At 50.8% G+C, this 25694-nt stretch overlaps 2 protein-coding genes across 14 annotated transcripts in view; both read right to left on the bottom strand.

The window, feature by feature from the left end:
* The window catches only part of EXD3 (exonuclease 3'-5' domain containing 3), a 685344-nt gene that overhangs the window by 353405 nt on the left and 306245 nt on the right, over nucleotides 1-25694 (bottom strand). The window lies entirely within an intron of this gene.
* On the bottom strand, nucleotides 1196-22607 carry LOC135976504 (uncharacterized). The gene is made up of 2 exons (XM_065572499.1): nucleotides 4588-22607; nucleotides 1196-3779 (listed from the first exon to the last, which is right to left on the bottom strand). Exons 1-2 carry the CDS (start codon nucleotides 5404-5406, stop codon nucleotides 3444-3446), a joined length of 1155 nt encoding a protein of 384 aa, XP_065428571.1. The 5' UTR covers nucleotides 5407-22607; the 3' UTR covers nucleotides 1196-3443.

Genomic DNA, 25694 nt, shown 5'->3' with positions numbered 1-25694 from the left:
AGATCCGGGCGGAGTGGCAACAGCCACGGCAGAGCCACCGCCATGCCCGAGAGGGTCCCGTACCAGGGCTGCCTGGGCCACACCGGGGCAATGAGGAGGACCCAGGCCTTGTCCGTCTTTATTTCCTCTAGGACCCTGCTGATCAGCAGGAACGGGGGGAAGGCATATAGGAGTTGGCCTGACCAGGACAGGATAAAGGCATCAGAGATAGCGCCCCTCCCCAGGCCAGCCCTGGAGCAGAACCGAGGGCATCGTCGGTTCTGCCAGCTCACAAACTGGTCCACCTGGGGAGTTCCTCACCTTTGGAAGAGCTGGTGGGCCACTTCTGGGTGTAGAGACCACTTGTGCTGAGAGGAGAAGTCCCTACTCAAGCGATCCGCCCTCACGTTCCGGGTGCCCAGCAGGTGAAAGGCTTTTAGGTGGATGTTGCAGAGGGCAGAGGATCGAGCCCCGCCTTGCCTGTTGATATAGAAAATGGAGGCCGTGTTGTCCGTGAGAAACCTGACTACCTTGCCCTTCAAGTGTGGGCGGAAGGCCATACACACCATACACACAGCCCTGAGTTCCTTGACATTTATGTGAATGGTCAGGTCTTGCGGAGATCACAGGCCTTGGGTCTAAAAATTCCCCACATGGGCCCCCCACCCCAGGTCCGATGCATGGGACACCAACTCCAACGACGGGACCCTGTCCCTGAATGGGATCCCTTGGAGCATGTTGCTTGGTGCGGACCACCACCGCAGGGAGGTGATCACCGAGTTCGGCATGGTGAGGATCTTGTCAATTCCGTCCGTGGCCTGGGAGAACTGCGAGGCCAGCCACAGCTGGAGGGGCCTCATTCTGAATTTGGTGTGGCGGACCACATACTTGCACACTGACATGTGATCTAGCAGCTGCAGGCCCATCCCTGCGCTGTGGCCCCGGGGGGTTCGGGGCAGGGCACACGGCATGTGCAACACCTGGACAAAGGGGCCAGGGGACATGGGAGCCCTTGAGGAACGGGGGCCACCAGCCGCCCCAGGGGAGGGGGCTGGTGGGCGGCAGCTCTGTCTCTCAGGTGCGGGGTCTGGGCGCGGCACTGGCAGCCCGGCTGCGCGCCCCGCAGCCTCTCCCACCTTCACGTGGCTCGGGACGCTGGAAAAACAAGCAATTTTGTCCTCCCCAAATCCCCGCCCTGGCCCTACCTTCTCCATGTGTGCTGGTGTCACGCCCTCCCTCCAGCACTTGCGCCGCCATACAGCTGATCAGCACAAGCCTGGGAGGGAGGAGGAATGCGGCATGCTTGGGGAAGAGGCGGGGCCAGGGCGTGGATTTGGGGAGCGATCCAATGGGGCAGTGAGGGGCGGGGCCAGGGCGGGGATTCGGGGAGGGATCCAATGGGGGAGAGAGGGGCGGAGTCGGGACGGGGTGGGGGGCAAGCCCCTCCGTGTTCCACCTGTGCGCCAGAGCGGAGGGCAAAATTGCTTGTTTGTCCCGTGTCCCGACCGAACATATATCAACAAGCAAATATCGGGGACAGTCCCGATAAAATCGGGATGTCTGGTCACCCTAGTCCCCCCAGAGAGGCATTGCTGGCACATGATGGCATATATCACATTGGTAGATGTGCAGGTGAACGAGCCCCTGATGGCGTGGCTGATGTGATTAGGTCCTATGATGATGTCACTTGAATAGATATGTGGACAGAGTTGGCATCGGGCTTTGTTGCAAGGATAGGTTCCTGGGTCAGTGTTTTTGTTCAGTGATGTGTGGTTGCTGGTGAGTATTTGCTTCAGGTTGGGGGATTGTCTATAAGCGAGGACAGGTCTGTCTCCCAAGATCTGTGAGAGTGAGGGACATCTTTCAGGATAGGTTGTAGATCTTTGATGATGCGCTGGAGAGGTTTTAGTTGGGGGCTGAAGGGGATGGCTAGTGGTGTTCTGTTATTTTCTTTGTTGGGCCCGTCTTGTAGGAGGTGACTTCTGGGTACTCGTCTGGCTCTGCCAATGTGTTTTTTCACTTCAGCAGGTGGGTATTGTAGTTTTAAGAATGCTTGATAAAGATCTTGTAGGTGCTTTTCTCTGTCTGAGGGATTGGAGCAAATGCGGCTGTATCTTAGAGCTTGGCTGTAGACAATGGATCGTGTGGTGTGTCCTGGATGGAAGCTGGAGGCATGTAGGTAAGTATAGCGGTCAGTAGGTTTCCGGTATAGAGTGGTATTTATGTGACCATCGCTTATTAGCACAGTAGTGTCCAGGAAATGGACCGCTTGTGTGGATTGATCTAGGCCGAGGTTGATGGTGGGATGGAAATTATTGAAATCATGGTGGAATTCCTCAAGGGCTTCTTTTCCATGGGTCCAGATGACGAAGATGTCATCAATGTAGCATAAGTAGAGTAGGGGAATTAGGGGACGAGAGCTAAGGAAGCGTTGTTCTAAGTATTTTGGGAGGGCGGCCTGGGCAGGAGCCTGCTGCGGCTTGAACTTGGGTTTTGCCGGAGCAGGGACATAAAGGCCCAAGGTCTGGAGGGTCATGCGGGAGTCTTTCATACCGTGCAGCCTTGTGTTTGTCTCCTCCGCAAACAGCGTCTTCCCATCGAAAGGGAGCTCCTGCATTGATGACTGCGCTTCGCTGGATAGCCCAGAGAGCAGGAGCCATGACACCTGTCTCATGGACACCGCCGAGGCCATGGACCGTGTCCGCTGCATCCGAAGCGGCCTGCAGGGATGCCCTTTGTGGCCGCTGCCCCTTCATCCACGAGCGCCTTAAACTCTTTTCTATCGTGCTCCTGGAGGGAGTCCTCGAACTTGGGGAGGGATCCCCACAGATTAAACTCATAGCGACCCAGGAGAGCCTGATGGTTTGCTACTCTTAGCTGGAAGCTTAATGACGAATAAACTTTTCTCCCAAAAGCATCCAGCCTCCGAGAGTCTTTGTTCTTAGAGGTCGGGGCTGCCCCTGCCGCTCCCTGTGTTGGGTGCCGCGTGGGTAAACAAATACTCATGCCCCTTAGTGGGTACAAAGTACTTGCGCTCCGCCTTCTTAGAGATGGGAGCCAAAGAGGCTGGTGTTTGCCACAGGGCATTTGAAATTCTTGCCACCCCTTCATGGAGCAGCAAGGCCACCCTGCCCGGTGCCGAGGGGGACAGCACATTGAACAGGGAGTCCGAGGGCTCCTCCATCTCCTCTGCCTGGAGGTGGAGGCTCGCTGCCACCCTTTTTAAGAGTTCTTGGTGGGCCCGGAAGTCCTCCTGCGGGACAGAGGAGGGCGGGGTCACAATCAGCTCCTCCGGATGGGGCAAGGAGGCCGGTGTTGGACAGCACCACAAGATCCACCAACTGGTCGGACTCTGGGCACGGCGCCTAAGATACGGGTCCCACCGACTACTTTTTTAGTGGTCTAGGGATGGAGGCCGACAGTGCTTCCGACGCCCCAGCCATGGAGCGAGTCCCCACCAGGGGCTACGCCGGAGGCCACGGTGCCCACTGGTACCACTTGCTGAGGCACCGGCGGGGCCGGCTGATCGGGCTGGCTAGCCTGGTCTGTAGACAGGTGGCTGTGAGCGGAGCCCAGGCTGGCGTACGATGCGCTGCTTCCTCTGGACTGGAAGTGGTGACGATGCCGGGATCTACTTCGACCACGGGACCACGACCTTGAGGCGGAGGAACGGCACTGACATCAGTAGCTGCGCCATGAACGGTCTCGACAGGCGGACCCGCGACGGCAAGACGCCAGCAATCGACACCCGGAGCTATGGTGCCTTGGCAGAGACTTGGAGCAGGAGTCCAAGAGGGAACCTTGGACTCCTGCTCCAACCTAAAGCAAATACTCACCAGCAACCACACATCACTGAACAAAACCACTAACCCAGGAACCTATCCTTGTAACAAACCCCGATGTCAACTCTGTCCACATATCTATTCCAGTGACATCATCATAGGACCTAATCACATCAGCCATACCATCAGGGGCTCGTTCACCTGCACATCTACCAATGTGATATATGCCATCATGTGCCAGCAATGCCCCTCTGCCATGTACATTGGCCAAACCGGACAGTCTCTACGCAAAAGAATTAATGGACACAAATCTGACATCAGGAATCAAAATACTCAAAAACCAGTGGGAGAACACTTTAACCTGTCTGGTCATTCAGTGACAGACCTGCGGGTGGCTATATTACAACAGAAAAACTTCAAAAACAGACTCCAACGAGAAACTGCTGAGCTAGAATTGATATGCAAACTAGACACAATCAACTCCGGTTTAAATAAGGACTGGGAATGGTTGGGCCATTACAAACATTGAAATCTATCTCCCCTTGTAAGTATTCTCACACTTGTTATCTAACTGTCTGTCTGTGCTGGGCTAGCTTGATTATCACTTCAAAAGTTTTTTTCTCTTAATTAATTGGCCTCTCAGAGGTGGTAAGACAACTCCCACCTGTTTATGCTCTCTGTATGTGTGTATATATATCTCCTCAATATATGTTCCATTCTATATGCATCCGAAGAAGTGGGCTATAGTCCACGAAAGCTTATGCTCTAATAAATTTGTTAGTCTCTAAGGTGCCACAAGTCCTCCTGTTCTTCTTCAAGAGGGAACAGTGACCAAATGCGGTACCTCCTTTGAGATGTCTGCCTTGGTCCCGTCTGTGCTCGCTCCGCGAAGACAAGTGGGCCAGAAGTCCTGATTGGATGGCACCCATCCAGACAGCCTGACTGGTGTCGAGGGCGATCCACATGGACTGAGCCTTGAACAGTCGCTGGGTGGTGAGCAGTGTTGGGAACGTTCCCCCAGCTGAGACCGAGACTGGGCCGGCGGCGACTGCGGTGATCCCAGCGGCAGCTTGCCTCTGGAGCATGGGGCCGACATTGGCGGAGCTCCAGGCACCGGCATGGACATGATGTCCTTGGCCACCTGGAGGGCTTCGGGCATAGATGGCACCCGGACATCCAGAGAGGCCTGCTCCGAAGGGGCCGGGCTACTCTGCTCCGCATGAGTCAGAGGCCTAGGGCCTGGTGAGGATCGAGGACTACCTGACATGGGCCTAGTCTCTATCCCAGACTTCCCTTGGTGACGTTGCGAAGAGGGAGTCTTTCCGGTCCTCTTGGCGTGCCCCGTGGAAGGGGAGCGGTGCCGACTAGTCGATGGTACCGGAGGGTCTCCGCGCACCGACACCGCAGTGCCGGGTACCGGATCGGAGTGGCGTGCCAGGGTCGGGGCCAGCGCCGACTCCATCAGGATGGCCCAGAGCCTAATGTCCCTTTCTTTTTTAGTCCGGGGCTTGAACGACTTGCAGATCTTGCACCTTTTGCTGATATAAGTTTCTCCCAAACAGAGCAGACAGTCTGTGTGCGGGTCACTCCTTGGCATAGAATGCCTACAAGAGCCACACGACTTAAATCCCAGGGCACGGGACATGCCCCGCTGGGCTCACTAACTAACAAAACTTACTGAAAAGCTAACTGACTAAAGGTACTAATGAAGTAACAACAGTTCTGGGGACAAGCTGCAGCAAAGCTGGAACTGAGCAGTTCCGACGCACCTTCACTGGCAGCAAGAAGGAACTGAGGGTGGGGGGAGCACGCAGCTCCCCTTATACCGCGCCAGGCAGGCGCCACTCCAGGGGTCACAGGGGGCGCTCCCCCCCTACGGGTACTGCTAGGGGAAAAACGTCTCGCACCGGTGCACATGGCGAGCACGCACACCTATTGTGGAATACACATGATCAATCACTCGAAGAAGAATCAAGCCACAGAGTCTTGGAGAGCTGGGCTCATTCTGTATGTGAATAACTCACATGCTTCTCATAGCTTTTTGGCTCATGTGACATCACATTAATCCCATTGCAGCAGGAAGCAGAACTGATATGTGGCTCACACAGCAATGAGAGTCTAGCAAAGGTAAAGGAATTGTGACCCAGCATCCATACTCAGCAAGATGGAACAAATTACTTGAGACAAAACAGCACTCTCACTGACTATCAGCTCCCAGCAACACACTGAAAATGTGTAGTAACTGCTAATAGTTAGGCCACTGTTGTGCATGAATGATCACTTCTACTTGGACTCTTCAGTAGAGATGGTTACACTAGTAAATGGGGTCTACTGGCTTTATACAAAAAGGCACACATTTGGCAAGACCATAAATTTGACATAGTTACAGAGGTACAGAATACAAAGCTATCAGACAGAAAGCAACAAATCAAGTTAGCACAATGATAACAGCAGTATTTAGAGTTTTCATATTATACTTCACAGCAGGATTTGCTTTGCACCCTGGGTTCAGCCCTGTAATTTTGCTCAGCCAAAACCAAAATCTCCTTTCTACATAATGGCTTGGTGCTAAACACAGTCCCTGTTCAGAGGAGTTTACAATTTGAAGGCCCAATCCCAAAAAGTGTTGCGCCCCCAACTCCCATGGTGCTTAGCACCTTGTAGAGTGAAGCTTTTAATCAGAAAGTTGATGAAGGATTTTTGTCCCTTCCCCCTTTTTAAAAAAAATAAGAGCTATATCCCCATAATCCACATATCAAAATTAATCTCTCCCTGATAGTGAAAGTTTTCCCTGTGTGTCTGGATGCCATCTTCCCTGGGCTATTTGCTGCTGCATTACCAATGGCCAACTAGCAGGCCTATGGCTCAACTTACCAGTGGTGGCCATCAGCCAGAGTGCAAATGGCACTGGTTCTACAACTGGAGAGCCTGCTGCCACTGACAAAAACATCAGTGCCCAAGGATGTTTCTGTTGATTTTGCCCATGAGGAGCTGCCAGCCCCCACTTCCCCCAAGCTGTGTGTAAACATTGTTAATAATTAGTGAAGACCTTGAAGGAAGCAAGGTGACAAAATCTGCTTGGGTGTTTGAATCTGCTCCCACTGGAGTTAAACCTCAGAACTACCACTGAGTTCAGGGCCCTTGGTGAGGCACTGATGTGACAATGCTTCTCAACTTGTTTTAGTAAAAATTGAACTTGGAGAAATTATTAACTTCAAACCCCGAAACCTGCTCCTCCCCCGGCACAAACCCCATCTTCAATTTGAAAAATAGATTTTTAGCCTGAAAAAATAAACCCAAAAGTGCTATTTCATGGGGATTTTTCTAAACCCACATTTGAACCTCCGCGTTGTCCCCATCAGGAGTATCCCATCAATGTTTATGTCCCCTTTGACAGTTTGCTTTAACCAAATATTAGCCCTATCTGCGCTGAACTTCTGAAAATTGCCCCCTCCTGCCCCCACCACCCATTTCCTAGGGCTGCTCCAGGACTTCCTCCACAGTGGAGTTTTCAGAAACAGCTGAGTACAGATGCAGCCCTAGGAGCCAACAAGCAAAGTCTGCTCCAAGTAGGGTGACCAGACGTCCCGATTTTACCAGGACTGTCCCGATATCTGCTTGTTTGTCCCGCGTCCCGACTGATGTTCGGCCGGGACACTGCACAAACAAACAATTTTGCCCTCCGCTCCGGCGCTTGCGCCCCCTCCTTCCCCCATTGGATCCCTCCCCAAATCCCTGACCTGACCCCGCCTCTTCCCCAAGCACTCTCTGGGCACGCTGCAGCCAGCCTGGTCTGCTCCCCTGGCCGCAGCTGGCTCAGCATGTGGGGCGGGTGACTGAGGAGGGACCAGAAGCCGGAGCTTGGCTGCTGGCACGCAGAGCCTCTTCCTCAGTGGGTGGGGGAGCCGGTCCCCTGCCCGTCCCGCCGCAGGGATGAGGTGCACTGGGCTGGGTAGCGAGTGGCGGCGGGAGGGGCCCGGCCTGGGCTGGGGCGAGTGAGACGCGTTGGTCTGGGGATACCAGAGCTGCTAGCTGAGAAAGGGGCTGGTCTAGTGACTAGTGGAGCTGTGCATGGCTGTGTGTGTGTGTGCGTGAGGCGGGGTGACCGGTGTCTGTGCAGGTGGGTGTGTGTGTGTGTTTGGTGGGGGAGGCAAGCCGGGCGGGCACGGGCCCACAGCGGACGAGCTGCGGCAGAGTGTCTCCGAGACGGAGTGGAAGCAAGTTGGTGGGGGGGGGGGGGAGCGTAGAGCTCCGGCAGCTTTTCTCTTTTTTTTTTTGCGCCCCCCCGCATCCCGATATTTCACCTGGGAGATCTGGTCACCCTCGCTCCAAGGCTGTAAGGCTTTTAAGCCCTTATACAGAAGCCAACCAGCAACTGGCAGGAGCAAGGAAGAAATTACCTCCTAGTTCACATCATTTTCTGTCAGGGGCTCTTGTGAACCTTCCTTTGGAGCACTTGCTACTGGTGGGTGTTGGAGGCAGGCTGCTGGACTTCCTGGCTCATTGGAGTGACCTGGTCTGGCAATACTATGTTCCTAACCTCCTACTAGTGCATCCATGCAGAGCTGCCATCAAGGGATAAAAGTCCCTCACCATACAGTCAGTACAGAGATAACAATAACAACCTACAAAACACTGGTGTTTCTCTGAATGTGCATAATCAATAAGTGATGATGAGGATCACAAGCTGCTTGATGGGAAGCCCTGCAGGGCCACCCTTTGAACTCATATCACTGCTTCTCATCCACCCTGTATCTTTAACAAACAGGACCCAATTCATGATGTTTGTTTTCTCTCCCTTTAATAAATCCCCTCCGCTTCTCCCCTCGTCCCCCATATTATTATTTCTTGGGAGGTTTTCCTGTTTGTTTGCCTCTGACTCTTTGGGAGCAGAAGCGGCAACTTCTCGAATCACACCCAGTAAAATGGCAGAGAGATGGGTGAATGACATTCCTGAGCCGGCTGCAAGGAGATTGCTCCTGTGACACTTGTCAGTGAACTCTGACCTTGGTCCTAAGGGCAGAGGGGGACCTGTGTCTTGGAATGGTGAAGGGATAAAAGCATTACTCAACCTTGACTGAGCTACAGCTGTTACTCACATTACCACTTAGCCCGGGGAACACCAGCCATGGGAAAGTGCTGCTTATTACTGATGCCAGTAAAATCCCAGCCTAGCCAACAGCCCCACCAAATTTAAAAGTAATCCTAACAGCAAGGGGGCGTTGGCAGGATTTCATTCAGAGACTGTAACTTCTCTTCTTCCAAACCTCAGCTAAACCCAAGTGGTGTTTCACAGTCCTTTGTCCTGTAGGGCTTTTCATTTTAATTAAGGTAACTTGATAATACCAAGTGCAGGGGACTGGACTAGATCAGTGGTTTTCAAACTTTTTTTCTGGCAACCCAGTTGAAGAACATTGTTGATGCCCATGACCCAACGGAGCTGGGGCAGAGGGTTGTGGTGTGGGCGTGAGGAGTGCGGAGTGGAGCCAGGAATGAGGGGTTTGGGGTGCAGGAAGGGGCTCCGGTTTGGGGGGTGTCTCAGGATGGGGGCAAGGGGTCAGGGTGCAGGAGGAGGTCAGGGCTCTGGGTTGGGGGTGCAGGCTCTTGGGTGGGGCTGGGGATGAGGGCTTTGCGGTGCAGGAAGGGGCTCAGGGTTTGAGGGAGGGGGCTCAGGGCGGGGGCAGCACGCGAAGCCCCATGGCCCACTGGCCTAGGAGCTGGGCCTGCTGCTGGCTGCTTCCGGGGCACAGCGCGGTGTCAGAACAGGTAGGAACTAGTCTGCCTTAGCCGGGCAGCACCGCCGACGGGACTTTTAACAGCCCAGTCGGCGGTGCTTATCAGAGCCGCCGCGACCCAGTGCCTTACATTCCGCGACCCAGTACTGGGTCGCAACCCGCAGTTTGGAAACCACTGGACTAGATGACCTCTCGAGGTCCCTTCCAGTCATATGATTCTATGATTTGCTCCCTGAACTGGAAGATAGGATGCTGGTTACCTGGTAACTTGGACACTGACACAAACCCAGCAGTGGCAAGCCTGTGGTTTGCTTTTCAAAGCAGTGTGGTGTGTGAGTGTGTCTCAGCTGTCAGAACAGGGGTCCACCATCATGGGACGGGAATCAAGAGTCAGCCGGGTCAGGATACCGGGAGATCAGAAGCAGGAGACAAACTTGAGAGCAGAATCACAAATTGGTAACCAGAGTCAGACTGGGTCTGGATACCAGGGGGTCAGAGGCAGGAGACAAACTGGAGATCAGAACCACAAGTCAGACACCAGGAGTCAAGCTGGCTTGGGATGCCAGGAAGTCAAGCGGCGGGAGCGGGAAGCACATAGTTCAGAGTAGGGTGAATCCCAGCTGTATGAACAACTTCTTGTTCCTGTGATGGGTTTATATATAAGTTGTGGACCAATCAGGACTCTCAGGATTCTGCCAATCAGGTTCCAGGACTGAAGTCCTCTGTGGGGATTCAGCTTCCGCCCTAACAACTGTTAGCATGTCACTGGGTGTCAGGTTGGGGCTTCCTAGCTCTTAAGAGTCCTATGGACCTGGGTTCAAGACCCACAGTTCCTGAGAGAGTGCACAGTGATGCAGCCAAAGGGCATTCCCATCCTCTGCAAACTGTCCTCACTGTGCATTGTCAATGACATTTTGGGCTCCCACCTTTTATGGACGCTCAATGAGAAGGGCCATTAAGGGTGAGCTCCCAAGGGTATTTAAAAGTGGGAAGGATACTCTCAACTGGTTTGTGCTGCTCCTTTCACGGGCCTCACTGGGTAAAATACCAAGAGGAAGCAAGAGGGCCTCAAAGAAACGATCAACTAGCAGCTAAATTCTCAGACCACCTCCTACTGGAAAGAGAAGGTGAATAACAAGGAACTGTGACCACTGGGCCACCCCCTGAAACGGGAAGAAACCTGCAGTAACAGACTGTGGACAAGAGTGATCCACTTAAACACCATGGGGTTAGGGACAGGTTATTTAGTCACAGTCAGCTGTTCCAGGGCAGGGTGTCACCTTAGCCAATTGCTGGACATTTTTGGGGGTGGGGATGACTAGGAGACACTAGGCAGAACAGAAGGTGCATTCTGTCAGAAGAAGCTGGTATCTCAGACATCATTCAACATGTTAAATACTGTATTAAACTGCTCTGGCAGTGTGCATACTGACATGCAGAGAGGCTCTGCCAGCCCAACACTCATTCCAATAAAAGAAATTGCCTATTGCTCTTATTCTCTGAAGCTATGTGGAGAAATTACAGACACAAAACTACATTAAAAACATTATTACAATTGCGAAGTCAAACACTCAGGAGTTAGGAAATGCCAGAATGAAGGTTACCCGTACAACCTTATTTCAACCCTCTTGTGCATACGCATTATGACAGTCTTTAATTACATAAATCATTTTCTTTTAATGTGTTTTTGTATGTATAATTTCCTAGATTTTTAAAACAGCAAATGGAAAAAATAAATAGAAATTCCATCATGTGCCATCACTCTGACATCTACATGGGTCATCTGCAGGGCTGGACCCCGTAAATCCGCTGCACAGACCTCTACCATTGATTTAATGGAGTAACTGAGAGCAGTAATAGATTGTCATCCTCTATGTGGACCAGCAACCCAAGGAGACGAGATACACACTTTGCCAGGAGGTTTCACAAATATTTGCTGACAGTGGAGGAAAGATAACACTCAAGAATCTTGGGTTCCTGCTTCTGCTTGTTACGCCCAAGCTTAACCCCTTCTGCCTTGTCCTCGCCAACCTATCCTTGTCCCACTCCTGTCTCTTCCCTACACATGGCCCCCATTCCCATTCACCTTGCCTACCTTGTTCCACTTTTCAGGCTTCTCACCCCATCCCATTCTCTTTGACCAACCAATAGCCCTAATCTCCCCCTCTGGATCCTTGTCAGAGTCCCAAAGTAGAGCAGATTTTCATAGAAACAGCACCTGTCAAATATCAAGTCCTGCTCCAAAGCCTGGGGGCACTAGAACTTCTCAAACAAAAGGTCACACTTTTTTTTTAAATATTGGAAAACGACGTATTATTCCCTAGCCTCTGTTCTTGGAAACAGCTGACCTGTTTTGGTTGAAACTTTACTGAAAATGTAACCTGCCCAAATGACTGAAGTCTGGCAAAATTATAAGTAACCAAAAATAGGGTCTCCAACAGCAGAGGCAGATTAAGGTCTCCTAGGGCCCTGGGCCAGAGCAAGTGGCGAGGTCCAGCATCAGAACCGCAGCCCCGCCCCCATTCTGCCCCTTCGTCCTGCAGCCCCACCCCTGTTTCACACACGGCAACACCCTGTTCCCCTTCCCCCATGGCCCCGCCCCTGTTCCACCCCTTCCCCCGTGGCCCTGCACCCATTCCACCCCTTTTCCCTGCAGCCCAGCTCCCGTTTCACTCACGGTCCTGCCCTATTCTGCTCTGTCTCTTGTTTGCTCCTTTCTGCTTCCCAGCACTGCAGCTCCAAGACCGGAGAAGCTCTGTCCCTCTACCATGGCCTCGGGGCCACAGACGGGAGTGAGAACTCCTCCAGCCCAGAATCTGCAATAGGGAATAAGAGGTCCTCCAATCCTGGAGCTGCAGCGGGGGGTCCAGGCATTGGGGCTTCCCTCACCACCCTGCACTTCTGCCAGAGTCCGGGGTCGGGGCACTGGGGCTTCCCCTGCCCATCCCATGGCCAGTACCATGGCGCCGGGCCCACAGTCCAAAGGGGCCCCGCCCCACTCTTCTCCGCCCCTCCCCCCACTCTGTCCTGTGGGGGCAGAAGCTTGATGCTGCTGGCTCCTGCTACAGCAGGGCAGACTCTGCTGGCAGCCAAGCTCCTCCCCCACCTCTTCCCCGGAGGGTGCTACATTCCCTCCCCTCCCCCTCTCCCTGCCGCCAATCAGCTGTTTGCTGGCAGGAGGGAGGGGGAAGAGCAGAGCCTCAGCACACTTGCCACTCGGGGGGTGGAGGAGGAGAAAACGCGGGGGTGGGGCTGGAATTGGGGCATACCCCTCCAGCCCCCTGCCATGCGCACCCCCACAACCCCAGCCCACACCCCCAGCCCTCTGCCCATCTTGACCCCTGCACCTCTCTCACATACTCCCAGCCCTGACCCTTGCACCCCCTCACATCTCTCCAACACCCTGCCCTGACTCCTGTATGCTCCCACACACACACCCAGCCCCCTGCCCTGACTCCTGCACCCCCTCACACCTCCCCAGCCCCCTACCCTGACTCCTGCACCCCGCACACATCCGCAGCCCCCACACACCCCATGCCCTGTCTCCTGCACCCTGTCACATCCCCAACCTGAGCACCAAACAGGAGCTGCCCCAAGTAAGCGCTCCACACCCCAACCTCCTGCCCCAACCCTGAGCCCCCTCCCTCACCCTAGCTCCTGGCCAGATCCCGCACCCCAATGCTTTTTTACATTTTTTTAATAAAGCACTCTTATCCAAAGCTCTTTACAATAGTTAGCTAACGGTACAAACAATATTTGGAAAGATCATTAAGTGGTCCATTGAGACCCTCCGCGATTTTCAAGTGGTCTGTGGAAAAATAAGTTAGACTCAAGAACAATCAAGGTACCTCACTTTATTTTCATTTACTTGCTATTACTTACACTGGTCTACAATTTTTGAGAAGTCGTCTGCTTCAGAGATAAAATGTGCTATTTATTATGTATTTTGATGTGCTGAATTCAAATATGACAATTAAAACAACTGATTGGCTACTGTTTCTAAGATATTTAAGTTTTTACATTTTATGTCTATGTATATTGTGTAGATAGAGTTTTAATCACAAATTGTAAACCTAGGTCTTTTCATGTGTTTATGGTTGCTTTACATGATAATATTTCACCTGTCCTGTTTATGTAACACTTTAAAAATCAGCAAAAGGGTTATATAAATAAAATTTATTATGAAACAAAAGGCAAAAAACTATTATGTACATAGTTTAGTCCTATTCAGTGTCTACTCGGCGCTTCTTGGCTTGTCTCTTGTATTCATTAAATGGAGCATCTCTTGTCACTGTCCAGCAATAGTCTGCAAGCATTGATGGGCCTGATAGCTTTTCTCCATTGTTGCAATGTCCTGGTGAAATCGCTTGCCGTGCTCGTCGCTCACTGCTCTGCAGTTTGGTGGAAAAAATCTAGATGAGAGTGCAAAAAATGTATCTTTAGTGACATGTTGCAACCAAGGCTTTTGTATGCCTTGAGGAAGTTTTCCACCAACAACCTGTAGTTGTCTGCCTTGTTGTTTCCGAGAAAATTTATTGCCACTAACTGGAAGGCTTTCCATGCCTTCTTTTCCTTGCCACGCAGTGCATGGTCAAATGCATCATCTCGAAGAAGTTCATGAATCTGAGGACCAACAAAGACACCTTCCTTTATCTTAGCTTCACTTAACCTTAGAAATTTTCCACGGAGGTACTTGAAAGCTGCTTGTGTTTTGTCAATGGCCTTGACAAAGTTCTTCATCAGACCCAGCTTGATGTGTAAGGGTGGTGGTAAAATCTTCCTTGATTCAACAAGTGGTGGATGCTGAACACTTTTCCTCCCAGGCTCCAATGACTGTCAGAGTGGCTAATCTTTCTTGATGTAGTGGGAATCTCTTGCACGACTATCCCATTCGCAGAGAAAACAGCAGTACTTTGTGTATCCAGTCTGCAGACCAAGCAAGAGAGCAACAACCTTCAAATCGCCACAAAGCTGCCACTGATGTAGGTCATAGTTTATGCACCTCAAAAGTTGTTTCATGTTGTCCTAGGTTTCCTTCATATGGACTGCATGACCAACTGGAATTGATGGCAAAACATTGCCATTATGCAGTAAAACAGCTTTAAGACTCGTCTTCGATGAATCAATGAACAGTCTCCACTCATCTGGATCGTGAACGATGTTGAGGGCTGCCATCACGCCATCGATGTTGTTGCAGGCTACAAGATCACCTTCCATGAAGAAGAATGGGACAAGGTCCTTTTGACGGTCACGGAACATGGAAACCCTAACATCACCTGCCAGGAGATTCCACTGCTGTAGTCTGGAGCCCAACAGCTCTGCCTTACTCTTGGGTAGTTCCAAATCCCTGACAAGGTCATTCAGTTCACCTTGTGTTATGAGGTGTGGTTCAGAGGAGGAGGATGGGAGAAAATGTGGGTCCTGTGACATTGATGGTTCAGGACCAGAAGTTTCATCCTCTTCCTCGTCTGACTCAAGTGAGAATGATTCTGGTGCATCAGGAACCGGCAGTCCTTCTCCGTGGGGTACTGGGCATATAGCCGATGGAATGTTTGGATAATGCACAGTCCACTTTTTCTTCTTTGACACACCTTTCCTAACTGGAGGCACCATGCAGAAGTAACAATTGGTGGTATGATCTGTTGGCTCTCTCCAAATCATTGGCACTGCAAAAGGCATAGATTTCCTTCTCCTGTTCAACCACTGGCGAAGATTTGTTGCACAAGTGTTGCAGCATATGTGTGAGGTCCACTTCTTGTCCTGATCTCCAATTTTGCAGCCAAAATAAAGGTGATAGGCTCTCTTAACCATAGTGGTTATACTGCACTTTTGTGATGCAAAAGACACTTCACCACAAACATAGCAGAAGTTATCTGCACTGTTCACACAAGTACGAGGCATCTCTGCTCACTTTGGCTAAACAGAAACGTGTCCCTTTGCAAAATCAAACACTGACAAATAAGGGAGCACGACACTGTATGATTTCTAGAGCTGATATAGGGCAATTTGTTCAGCAGAGTGATGTAAGCTTCGTTATGATTGCATCATCCATGACTTCTAGGAATAACATGATGCAATTCAGATCATGTATGACGCAATACCAGCTTCAGATTGCATCATCCATTGTTTTACCTAAAAAGCAAATACTGTCCAAACCCAGTCATAGATTTATTCATAGATCCAGTCAAAGATGTATTTTAGTCATTTCTGGTTTAAATTGAGATCCCTTCCCTTTATAACTCACTTATCCTCCGCCATTCCCAAGTCAAGGGTCGTATATACTGACCCAATAGCATATCTTGAAAACTAGAGCCAATCAACAATTTTAAGCATCATTTTCGTTCTCAGTGACCCAGAATTAGTAAAGTTTGACTACATTTATTTCAGAAGCATTTTGGCTGTAGAGCAGTGGGAGGGAGGAGAATGAAGAAAAAAAGACTGAAAAACGGGGGTGGGGGGAGGTAAGAGAGAATGTTCTTTTTCTTGGCTGGGTCTAAGGAGGGGCTCCCAAAATGAAGCTGAGCACAGGGCTGGGGGGCCCCAGTAACTCTAAATCCACCACTGGCTGTCACGTCACCTGGGCTGGGGATACTGTGTCGACTGATCCCCACAGTCTCCAACCTACCTGGGCAGTACAGCAGACATGGTCCTGCGCACTAGCTCCTCTCCGCTCCCTAGCCCACCCACCACTTGCTCCCCGCCCCCGCTTAAAAATGACTGCTTCCCCCCTCCCCTCCGCCATGCTTTTCTAGCAGCCCTGTTGCCAGGTATCTAGTTTTAGACTGGAAACTCCAGTAGAAAACATGACTTGAGTGTCCGGTTAGCAGTGCTGACTGGAAACAAAAAGTCCGATTATAGGAGTAACCACATTAGCCTCCGCTCCTCCCACTCCCAACACCCACCCCAGAGGGCTGGAAGAGAACCTGTCCTGCTGCTGCGGGAGGAGGGGCAGCTCAGTGCAGAGAGAGAGGAAGAGAATGGGCTAGAACCAGGTAGGTACCTGCTCTATGTGGGCGGCGGAGGAATGGGGATCCTGTTTACCCCCTCCCCAGCCCTGCTGTGCTTGCAGTTTACCCCTGGCCCCTCCCTTGCTCCAGGGACCTACCCTAGCTCCCACCCCTCTGTGCTTTTGCCTCCAGCCCCTTTTACAATCATTCCCCAGAGGGGCCCACAAATATGTTTGGCATTGGGCCCACAAAAAGTTAATCCAGCCCTGCCCACGGCTTCTGCCAGGCACTGGGATCAGGTACTGGGGCTTCCCTTGCCCACCCCACAGCTTCTGGCAGGAACTGGGGTCAGGCATGGGGCTTCCCTTGTCCCAGGTGCTAGAGCTACCCCTGCCCACCCTGCGGCTTTAGCCAGACGCTGGGCTTTCGAACAGATTTCTGCTGCAGCATCCATTTTCCAGGGCCCCCCAACTGGCCAGGGCCCTTGGGGCCACTGGATAGTCCGCCACTGTCCAAGAGGCTTGTAGTTGGGGCAGCCCTCTCCCACTGCTCGGGCCACCACTGAAGAGAAGACTATGTGGGTGCTTTGCAAAAGTCTTGGACTGAGGCCAATCTGAAGCTGACAGCCAAAGCTGCTCTGCCCTGAACAGAATGAGCCTTCACATGACCTTCACGCTGCAGGCCTTCCGGACTATGGCAGTGAGTGATGTAATTAGAGAGCCTCAACTCTTGTGACTATAATGGAAGTCTCACAATATTTGGTATTTTTAAGTTCCAGCTCCTAAAGTCATGTGCTTATATGATACTCTCAGCTTTCATTTAAAAAATAGCCAGTTTCTAGCCTTTGGGGTTATGGATAATAGCTTGAAAATCTGATCCCTAAAGGCTCAAAAACATTATTTTTAAAATCTCCTGATTTTTTATGCCAGTTTCCTGATTGTTTGGGCCTGACTCATTAATTTTGAATGCTTGGGCTGACAGAACTAAGTCGTCCAGTCACGATTTCTTGGTAAGAGCAGAACCTTTTGCATTGGTGTTGGAGGAAACAAAAAGCTAAGAGGACTTTCTAAAAATTTTATCCACTCCACGTAAAAGCAGAAGGACACTGCGGCCAGAGTGGGTTTCCTTGGCTTATGCACAACCCAAATTGCACGTATACATCTACTGATCATGGGAATTAAAGTTGGGATTTAAAGTACAATTCAAAGAATTCTCATCCTTAACTCTGTCCTCACCACCCTCCCGTTAGGTCATTCGTTCCTGACCCACCCTCCTGTTAGGAGTAGAATATTCTACTCTGGCTCCACCTCCTGAAATGGGTCACACCTTCTGTTATCCTGACCCACACTTCCCCTGCAGCATTAATCTTCCTCTTCCCATTGCTGCCCCATCTGAACATTTTGCACTCCCATTTATTTTAATGTTATTGTGGATTAGCTAAATCGGTCTGTATTTGCTAATTATATTGGAAACATATTAAGCAAGGTTCTAACCTCTTGTGCCAATATTTAATGACTCAACCTTCAGAAGGGATATAGTTAGACAACTTTTCCAGACTCTGAGGAAGCAAATGATAAATTCCCCCAAATCAAAGAGTAAGCAAAGCCGTGGTGAAAGCCTCGCTCCGGTAACTATGTGGTTCAAAGCAAAATATCTTATAACCATCCTCCTCATCTCTGGTGTGCATAGAAAAGAAGTGCTTTCCTAGCTGATGATTACAGATGGACTTCAGCACAATAGAGCTGCATTATTCACTGTTCCAGGGGTAAGATAAACGGCAAGTGAATTGGAGATTAAGTATCCAGATATAAACGAATTCATTGCTATGCAACTGATAGGGCTCAGGCATACCATGGCCTGGTTTAGGGCAGGATGAAGTCAGGTTTGGATAGCTCTCTCAATGGAAAAGAATTTATAACCTGTATTCATGGCACTCTCTGTAAAAGACCGCCTAACAATGGAGAAGCTTGGAGTCATTGTTTCTTTTGAAGGGCTCACCACTATAGCCCTCACGCTCCTGCCCCCATTTTCTTCCCCAACCCTCCTGGTGATGCACCAATAGGCCTCCCTGGTGCCCTTCCCACACCCCACTGTCCCTCTGATCACACAGGAAGAATGCTGCAGGGGGAGGTGACCGCTGCCGCTGAATTAGCTATTCATGTTCCAGGCCCCCTTGCAAATCCTTAACTTCTTGTCTCTTTTTAATCTTTTTCTCTAGAGAAAGAAAAGATCAAAGGGTTTGGGGCTGATGCTTTCTGAACTAGACACTTCTTGCCATGGGAAACAAGCGACAGAGGAGGGCTACACAAAGATACATTGGGGGTGGAGGGAGGCTTTCTTCTTGGGAAATCCTTTCTACAAGCCCTTCCCCACAACCTCTGAAAGCAAGCAGCAGCCACCGAAACACTTACATCACCAAGCCAGGCACTGAAAACAAAATGCCCAGTCGAATTTTTTTAAGGGTTCGCTGATTAATAATATTAATCTCCCACAACTAAGCTGGACTCCAAAGGAGCAGCTGAGATGTGCAGGGAAATTCAGAGGGTGGCCTGCCTGGCCCAAGTGCCGGCTGGTGCTGTGTCAAACAGCAACCAACACTCCATTGCTAGGTGTTACAGCAAGGACACTAGGCTGGATTCGAACCCTCTGCTCTACACCTCCTGCTTCTTCTGAGTTTAGAACAGACCTTTGGGAACAAATGTTCACAGGGAGGAGGAATGGGCACACCCACAAAAATGAAGACACACCCCTTCTTCCCCCAGACTTACAACACCAGCACTGCTGCAAAGCAAAGCAAGCAAGGGTGAGTGTGCAGGCACCTCTGCAAGCCATGCCCAGACCTGGGCACACCAATGCAGGGCTTCCTCAGCACAACAGGCACCTGTACTTTGTTGCTGTACTCTAGCTGTACTGGGCCTTTATTTATTTTTAAGGCATGCTATAAGAGAGCCGATAGTACTAATGAGCCATATGTTCCCCACCAGCACCAACAGCCAGGGTGGAGGGGAGCTGAAAGGGCCAATCTCATGGAGACAGGGACAGAATGCAAGGAAGGCAAGGCGGCTATGCAGTATGCATCCATCATCACCTAGCCACAAGTGCTGTGATGAAGCCCTGTTCCCTTTGGCTGTGTCAGGGGAAAGCTGCTCTTTGAAGCATGTTTCCCTTGAACTCCATAAGAATTACGAGGCATCATAAGGACCACTGACTACTCCCCTCCACAGCTTTTAAACACTCAATAAGGGGGCTGAGAGCAACAAAAGGAAATGCCTCAGAGCAGGTGTGGGGGCAGGGAGACCCACAGATGGTCCTGCCACACAGAAGACCAAGGATCTCTAATTTTCTCTCCCAGGGTGTCCTGGATTTTGAACCTTTTTGGCCCCAGCTGTTTGCTGTCCTGCCCAGCTGCTTGCCTCACTTCTGCAAGGGGGAGATGTGGTGAGGTGGCAGAAATCCAAGAATTGTGGATTTGCCCCAAATTAAAGATGATTTCTCAGACTTTGTAGAAAGACCTGCCCCTGGACTGAGCTTCTGTGAGGTTCTAGTTGAACATGAAACTTCACCGCAGTGACCGATACTTGAGACACTAGGTAGGGCAGGAGGGAAGGAATGCTGACAAATCTTTAACTTTACCTGCTGGCGAAGAGTTGTGCAGACTTGGTGTGATGAAACCTAATGCCAAGTCAAACGCGCCCACATTCAGGTTTTTTACTGCAAGGCTGGAGCACCACAGAGAAAAATTAGCAGATGCTTAGCACCCACCGGCAGCCAGCTGTCCCCCCCTCCCACTCCCGCCTACCAGCAGCCCCCACCCAGCACCTCTTGAACACTGCGGAACAGCTGTTTTGCGGCATGCAGGAAGCACTGGGGGAGTAAAGGGGATAGGGCACGCTCAGGGGAGGGGGCAGAACTAGGTGGGGAAGAGGCGGGGTGGGTATGGGCAGAGTGGGGCAAGGGTGGGAAGAGGCAGGGCAGGGATAGGATCTTAAGAGAAGGGGTGGAGTGGGGGCTGGGGCCTGGGACTGAGCAGGGGTTGAGCCCCCCCCCCCCAGGGAAAATTGGAAGCCGGAGCCTGTGGTAGCCAGGCTCAGCAGCCTGGAGGAGGAGGAGAGGTGCAACCCTTTCCAGGATCCTGGGCCCACGTTCAGTCTTCTCTTCCTCTTGTAGCTTCTTCTGAGGGGAAGGCACGCACTGCCTGTCTCCCCTGCAATGTATCTAGGGGTGATGCTAGCTCCCTCCTGGGTTGTTCAGAAGGTGGCTGGGGGAGCCTATTCCTAACAGTTTCAGGGCCTGGCCTAGGCCCTGCACTCTGTGTTCCTGTGTTGTCATTTACTCCTATGCAAAATGGGTGTAAAATGCTACCATGGTGACCTGGTCATGTTTCACACCCACCCCAGTGTAAATGATAATACTAGGCACAGGGCAGCAGAAAATCAGAATCTCTGTTTTCGGGGCAGAGGCCAGAATGGTAAGATACACTCTGCAGTTCCCCACCGAGAATTCTTTGCATTGGTCTTTACTGCAAAGCATGTGGGAGAGATCTCCACACCTGAGCCATTCCTTTTAGGTGACAAATCTGAGGAACTTCCCCAGATTGAGGTAAAATTAGTGGAGGTGTAGGAACAAATTGATACATGAAACAGTAATAAATCACCAGGATCAGCTGGTATTCACCCAAGAGTTCTGAAATGACTCAGATATGAAACTGCAGAACTACTAATTATGCTATGTAAGCTATCATTTAAATGAGCCTCTATAGAGATGACTGGAGGGTAGCTAATGTAATGGCAGTTTTTTAAAAAGGCTCCAGAAGCGAGCCTGGTATTGACAGACTGGCAAGCCTAACTTCAGTACCAGGCAAATTGGTTGAAACTATAGTAAGAACCAGAATTCTCAGACACAGAGATTAACATGATTTGTTGGGGAAGAGTCAACATGGCTTTTGTAAAGGGAAACCATGCCTCATCAATCTATTAGAATTCTTTGAGGGGGTCAACAAACGTGGACACAGGTGATCCAGTGGATATAGTGTACTTGGACTTTCAGAAAGCCTTTGACAAGGTCCCTCACCAAAGGCTCTTGAGCAAAGTAAGCAGTCATGGGATTAAAGGGAAGGTCCTCTCCTGGATCAGTAACTGGTTAAAAGACAGGAGACACCGGGTCGGAATAAAAGGTCAGTTTTCAGAATGGACAGAGGGTAAATAGTGGGATCCTGCAAGGATCTGTGCTGGGACCAGTATTGGTCAACATATTCATAAATGATCTAGAAAAAGGGGTAAACAGTGAGGTGGCAAAGTTTGCAGATGATATAAAGTTACTCAAGATAGTTAAGTCCAAAGTAGACTGCAAAGAGTTACAAAGGGATCTCACAAAACTGGGGGACCGGGCAACAAATTGGCAGATGAAATTCAACTCATATTAGGTACCGCCAACCCTAGGCCCTCTCGGTTCCTTCTTGCTGGTAACTCCGACAGAGGGGTAGGAGGGCAGGTAATGGAATGGACAGAGCAACACATCTCAAAGAACAACAGGTAAGTAACCGTTTTATCTTCTTCGAGTGCTTGCTCATGTCGATTGCATTCTAGGTGACTCACAAGCAGTATCCTTGGATGCAGGCTCGAGTTTACAATCTGGCGCCTTGCAGTACTGCTCTACCGAAGCCGGCATCATCCTGGGGCCTGCTGGGTCAGCGCATAGTGGGATGTGAACATATGGACGGATGACCAGGTGGCCACCCTGCAGATGTCATGAATAGGCACTTGGGCCAGAAGGGCTGCCAAAGAGGCTTGTGTCCTGGTCGAGTGGGCGGTTACAATTGCCAGAGGTGGCACCTTTGCCTGATTCAGGCGGTGATCCACGATGAAACTCTTTGCGCAGACATTGGCTGGCCTCTCATCATAGAATATCAGGGTTGGAAGGGACCTCAGGAGGTCATCTAGTCCAACCCCCTGCTCAAAGCAGGACCAATCCCCAGACAGATTTTTGCCCCAGATCCCTAAATGGCCCACTCAAGGATTGAACTCACAACCCTGGGTTTAGCCAGGGCCGGCTCCAGGCACCAGGCAACCAAGCACATGCTTGGGGCGGCACCTGGTAAGGGGTGGCCAATCTTGGGGTGGCGGGGTGCAGCGCGGCATTCTGCGGGGGGGGGGGGGCGCTCCGGCGGCGCTTGGCGGGGGGGCGGTGCGGGGCGCGGCGCTCGGGGGGGGTTCCGGTGGCGCGGCGCTCAGTGGGGGGGGGGGGGGGAATGTAGCCTACTCTCCTCTGACTTATGCAGCTTTGGGAAAAAGACAAAGAAAATGTCTTGGCTTGTATGAAATGTCCTGGCTCGACCACCTTGGCAGGAAGGCCGGGTGTGGGCTCAGCTAGACCTCGTCCCTGTAGATCGTATAGGGTGGTTCCAAGGTGAGCGCCCTAATCTCTGAGACCCGGCAGGCTGATGTCACTGCGACCAGGAATGCCACCTTCCAGGACAGGAGGAGGCGACAGCAGGAAGCCAAAGGCTCAAAGAGGGGACCCATTATCTGTGACAGCACCAGCGCAGCATTTCCTGTTCTGCCTGTGCACGAACAGGTCCACCCGGGGAATTCCTCACTTGCAGAAGATAAAGCCGGATGGAGGGACCAATTGTGGTGAGACAAGAAGGATCTGCTGAGGCGATCTGCCCAGGCGTTCTTGGCTCCAGGCAGGTGAGCAGCTACAAGATGGCTATCGTGCTGCAGACAGAAGTCTCAGAGCCAGAGTGCTTCCTGGCAGAGGACAGATGACCTGGCTCCACCCTGCCTGTTGATATCAAAGACGGTCGCCATGTTGTCCATCAGGACCTGCCCCACGGTGCCCTCCAACTGAGGCAGGAAGGCATGGCAGGCCAGGCAAACCACTCTGAGCTCCCTGACATTGATATGCAGGGAGCCATCGCGACTGAACCAATGACCTTGCATGCTGAGAGTGCCCAGATGGGCTCCCCACCCCAGGTCCGAGGCATCGGAGACGAGAGTTGCCGACGGGGATGGAGTCGCGAAGGGGACCCCTTCCAGCACCGATGCGGGATCCTGCCACCACGTGAGTGATGACAGAAAGCTGTCCAGAATCCTGACCACCCAGTCCACGCTGACAGGAAAGGGGGGTGGGCCGGCTACAAACTGCAGGGTCTAGCCCAACGAAATGGTGTCGCACACCCAATGGTCCGAGATGATACAAGACCAGGCCGATTGGAAAGGGTGGAGGCAGCTGAGGAAAGATAGGGATGGATCCAGCAGATTGACTGGGACATTGTTCCCGGCGCATCCTCAAAACGACTGCTTCTGGCCTCCCTGGTTTCTGGGGGGCATCAGGTTGCGCAACTGAGCAGGATGAAGGATATTTCCATTTATGCCCCTTGTCCTTGTCTTTCCTCCTGTAGGAACCCGACCTGGGAGTTCTCCAGGACCTAAAGTGAGGAGGCGGAGGGTGGATAGTTACAGCTTAGTGGTTTGAGCATTGGCCTGCTAAACCCAGGGTTGTGAGTTCAATCCTTGAGGGGGGCCACTTAGGGATCTGGGGCAAAATCAGTACTTGGTCCTGCTAGTGAAGGCAGGGGGCTGGACTCGATGACCTTTCAGGGTCCCTTCCAGTTCTATGAGATAGGTATATCTCCATATATATAAATGGTATTCTATTATTGTTTAACAGTGCGATTAAAACTGCGATTAATTTTTTTTATCTTGATTAATTTTTTAATCTCATGATTAATTGCAATTAATTTCTTTAATTGCTTGACAGCCCTAATACAAAACGATGGGTTCTAAATTAGCTGTTACCATTCAAGAAAGAGATCTTGGAATCATTGTGGCTAGTTCTCTGAAAACATCTGCTCAATGTGAAGTGGCAGAAAAAAAGCTAACAATGTTAGGAACCATTAGGAAAGGGATACATAATAAGACAGTACATATCATAATGCCACTATATAAATCCATGGTCACTCAATGAAATTAATAGGCAACAGGTTTAAAACAAAGAAAAAAAGTACTTCTCCACACAACGCACAGTGAGCCTGTGGAACTCGTTGCCAGGTGACATTGTGAAGGCCAAAATTATAACTAGGTTCAAAAAATAAGTGATAAGTTCATGGAGGATAGGTCCATCAATGGCTATTATCCAAGATGGTCACAGATACATCCCATGCTCTAGGTGTCCCTAAGCCTCTGATGGCCAGAAGCTGGGACTGGATGACATGGGATGGATCACCCAATAATTGCCCTGTTCTGTTCATTCCCTCTATAGCTCCTGGCACTGGCCACTGTTGGAAGACATTCTTATGTTCTTAGAAACTCCCTACTCAGTGTCTGTGGTGAGGGTGCAGGTCCTTTCCCCATTCTGCAGAACAGGAATGTACCTCTGGGCCCACTGTTGTGCCTCATTCTGGGCTAGAGATGCCCCACTTAGATTATGTTAGTATGCTCCTTGGGTTCAGTCATACACACGGCATTAGGAGGGCTCAGGCTTGTTTTATGTATTTGATGTTCCAACATGTTGGGTCCAGCCCTGCACCTATTTTTCTCAACAGCAAAACTCCCATTGACCTCAATGGTATAGGACCAAATGCACTGGCTAAACTGGGAGAAGGCAGATGCCAGGATACTAGGATTCATGTTATATAACCTGCTCAAAACATGCTGAAGTTCACCCCCATTATAGTTAGAGGGGGCATCATTCCAAGTTCAGATGTAGGGATGAAACCTGTTTAGCTCCATGCTCTTACAGCCTCATGTCCCAACTATTTTATGCAGTATCTTCTAATTCAGCAGAGTGATACCAGACTAGACCCTATACTGTGTTAGACTGTAAGTCCCTCGAGACTGGGAACCTGGTAAAGTATCACCCACACCTATGGCTCTATAGCCAGAGCACGCTATAGTTATTAACAAGAACTGAACCAACTGAAACTGAACATGTGGTCTTTCTTTTATCTGCTGTTTTAGAAGCTGGGTTTAACTGCTGTAGATTTTAAGCATGTGTTTCCTCAGTAGATTCAACAAATGCCAAAGCTCTCCTGAGCCAAAGACAACAGCTGCCCCTACTCACCCTTCTAGTGCCTCACCCTTCTAGTGAGCTACTTTCACCAACACCTCTCCCCACAACAAAAAAAACACAGGAGTTTTCCTATTATTGTACCAACTAAGCGTTTGTGCTGGGAAAAAAAAAAAACTAAAACTGCCCTGGAAACAGATGCCAAATTAGCACAAATCACCTACAAACAAAAATGCAGAAAT

The sequence above is a fragment of the Chrysemys picta genome, chromosome 18, assembly GCF_011386835.1.
Source record: "Chrysemys picta bellii isolate R12L10 chromosome 18, ASM1138683v2, whole genome shotgun sequence".
Taxonomy (NCBI): Eukaryota; Metazoa; Chordata; order Testudines; family Emydidae; genus Chrysemys; species Chrysemys picta.
The sequence above is the reverse complement of the archived record's forward strand: the minus strand, read 5'-3'. Positions and strand labels throughout refer to the sequence as shown.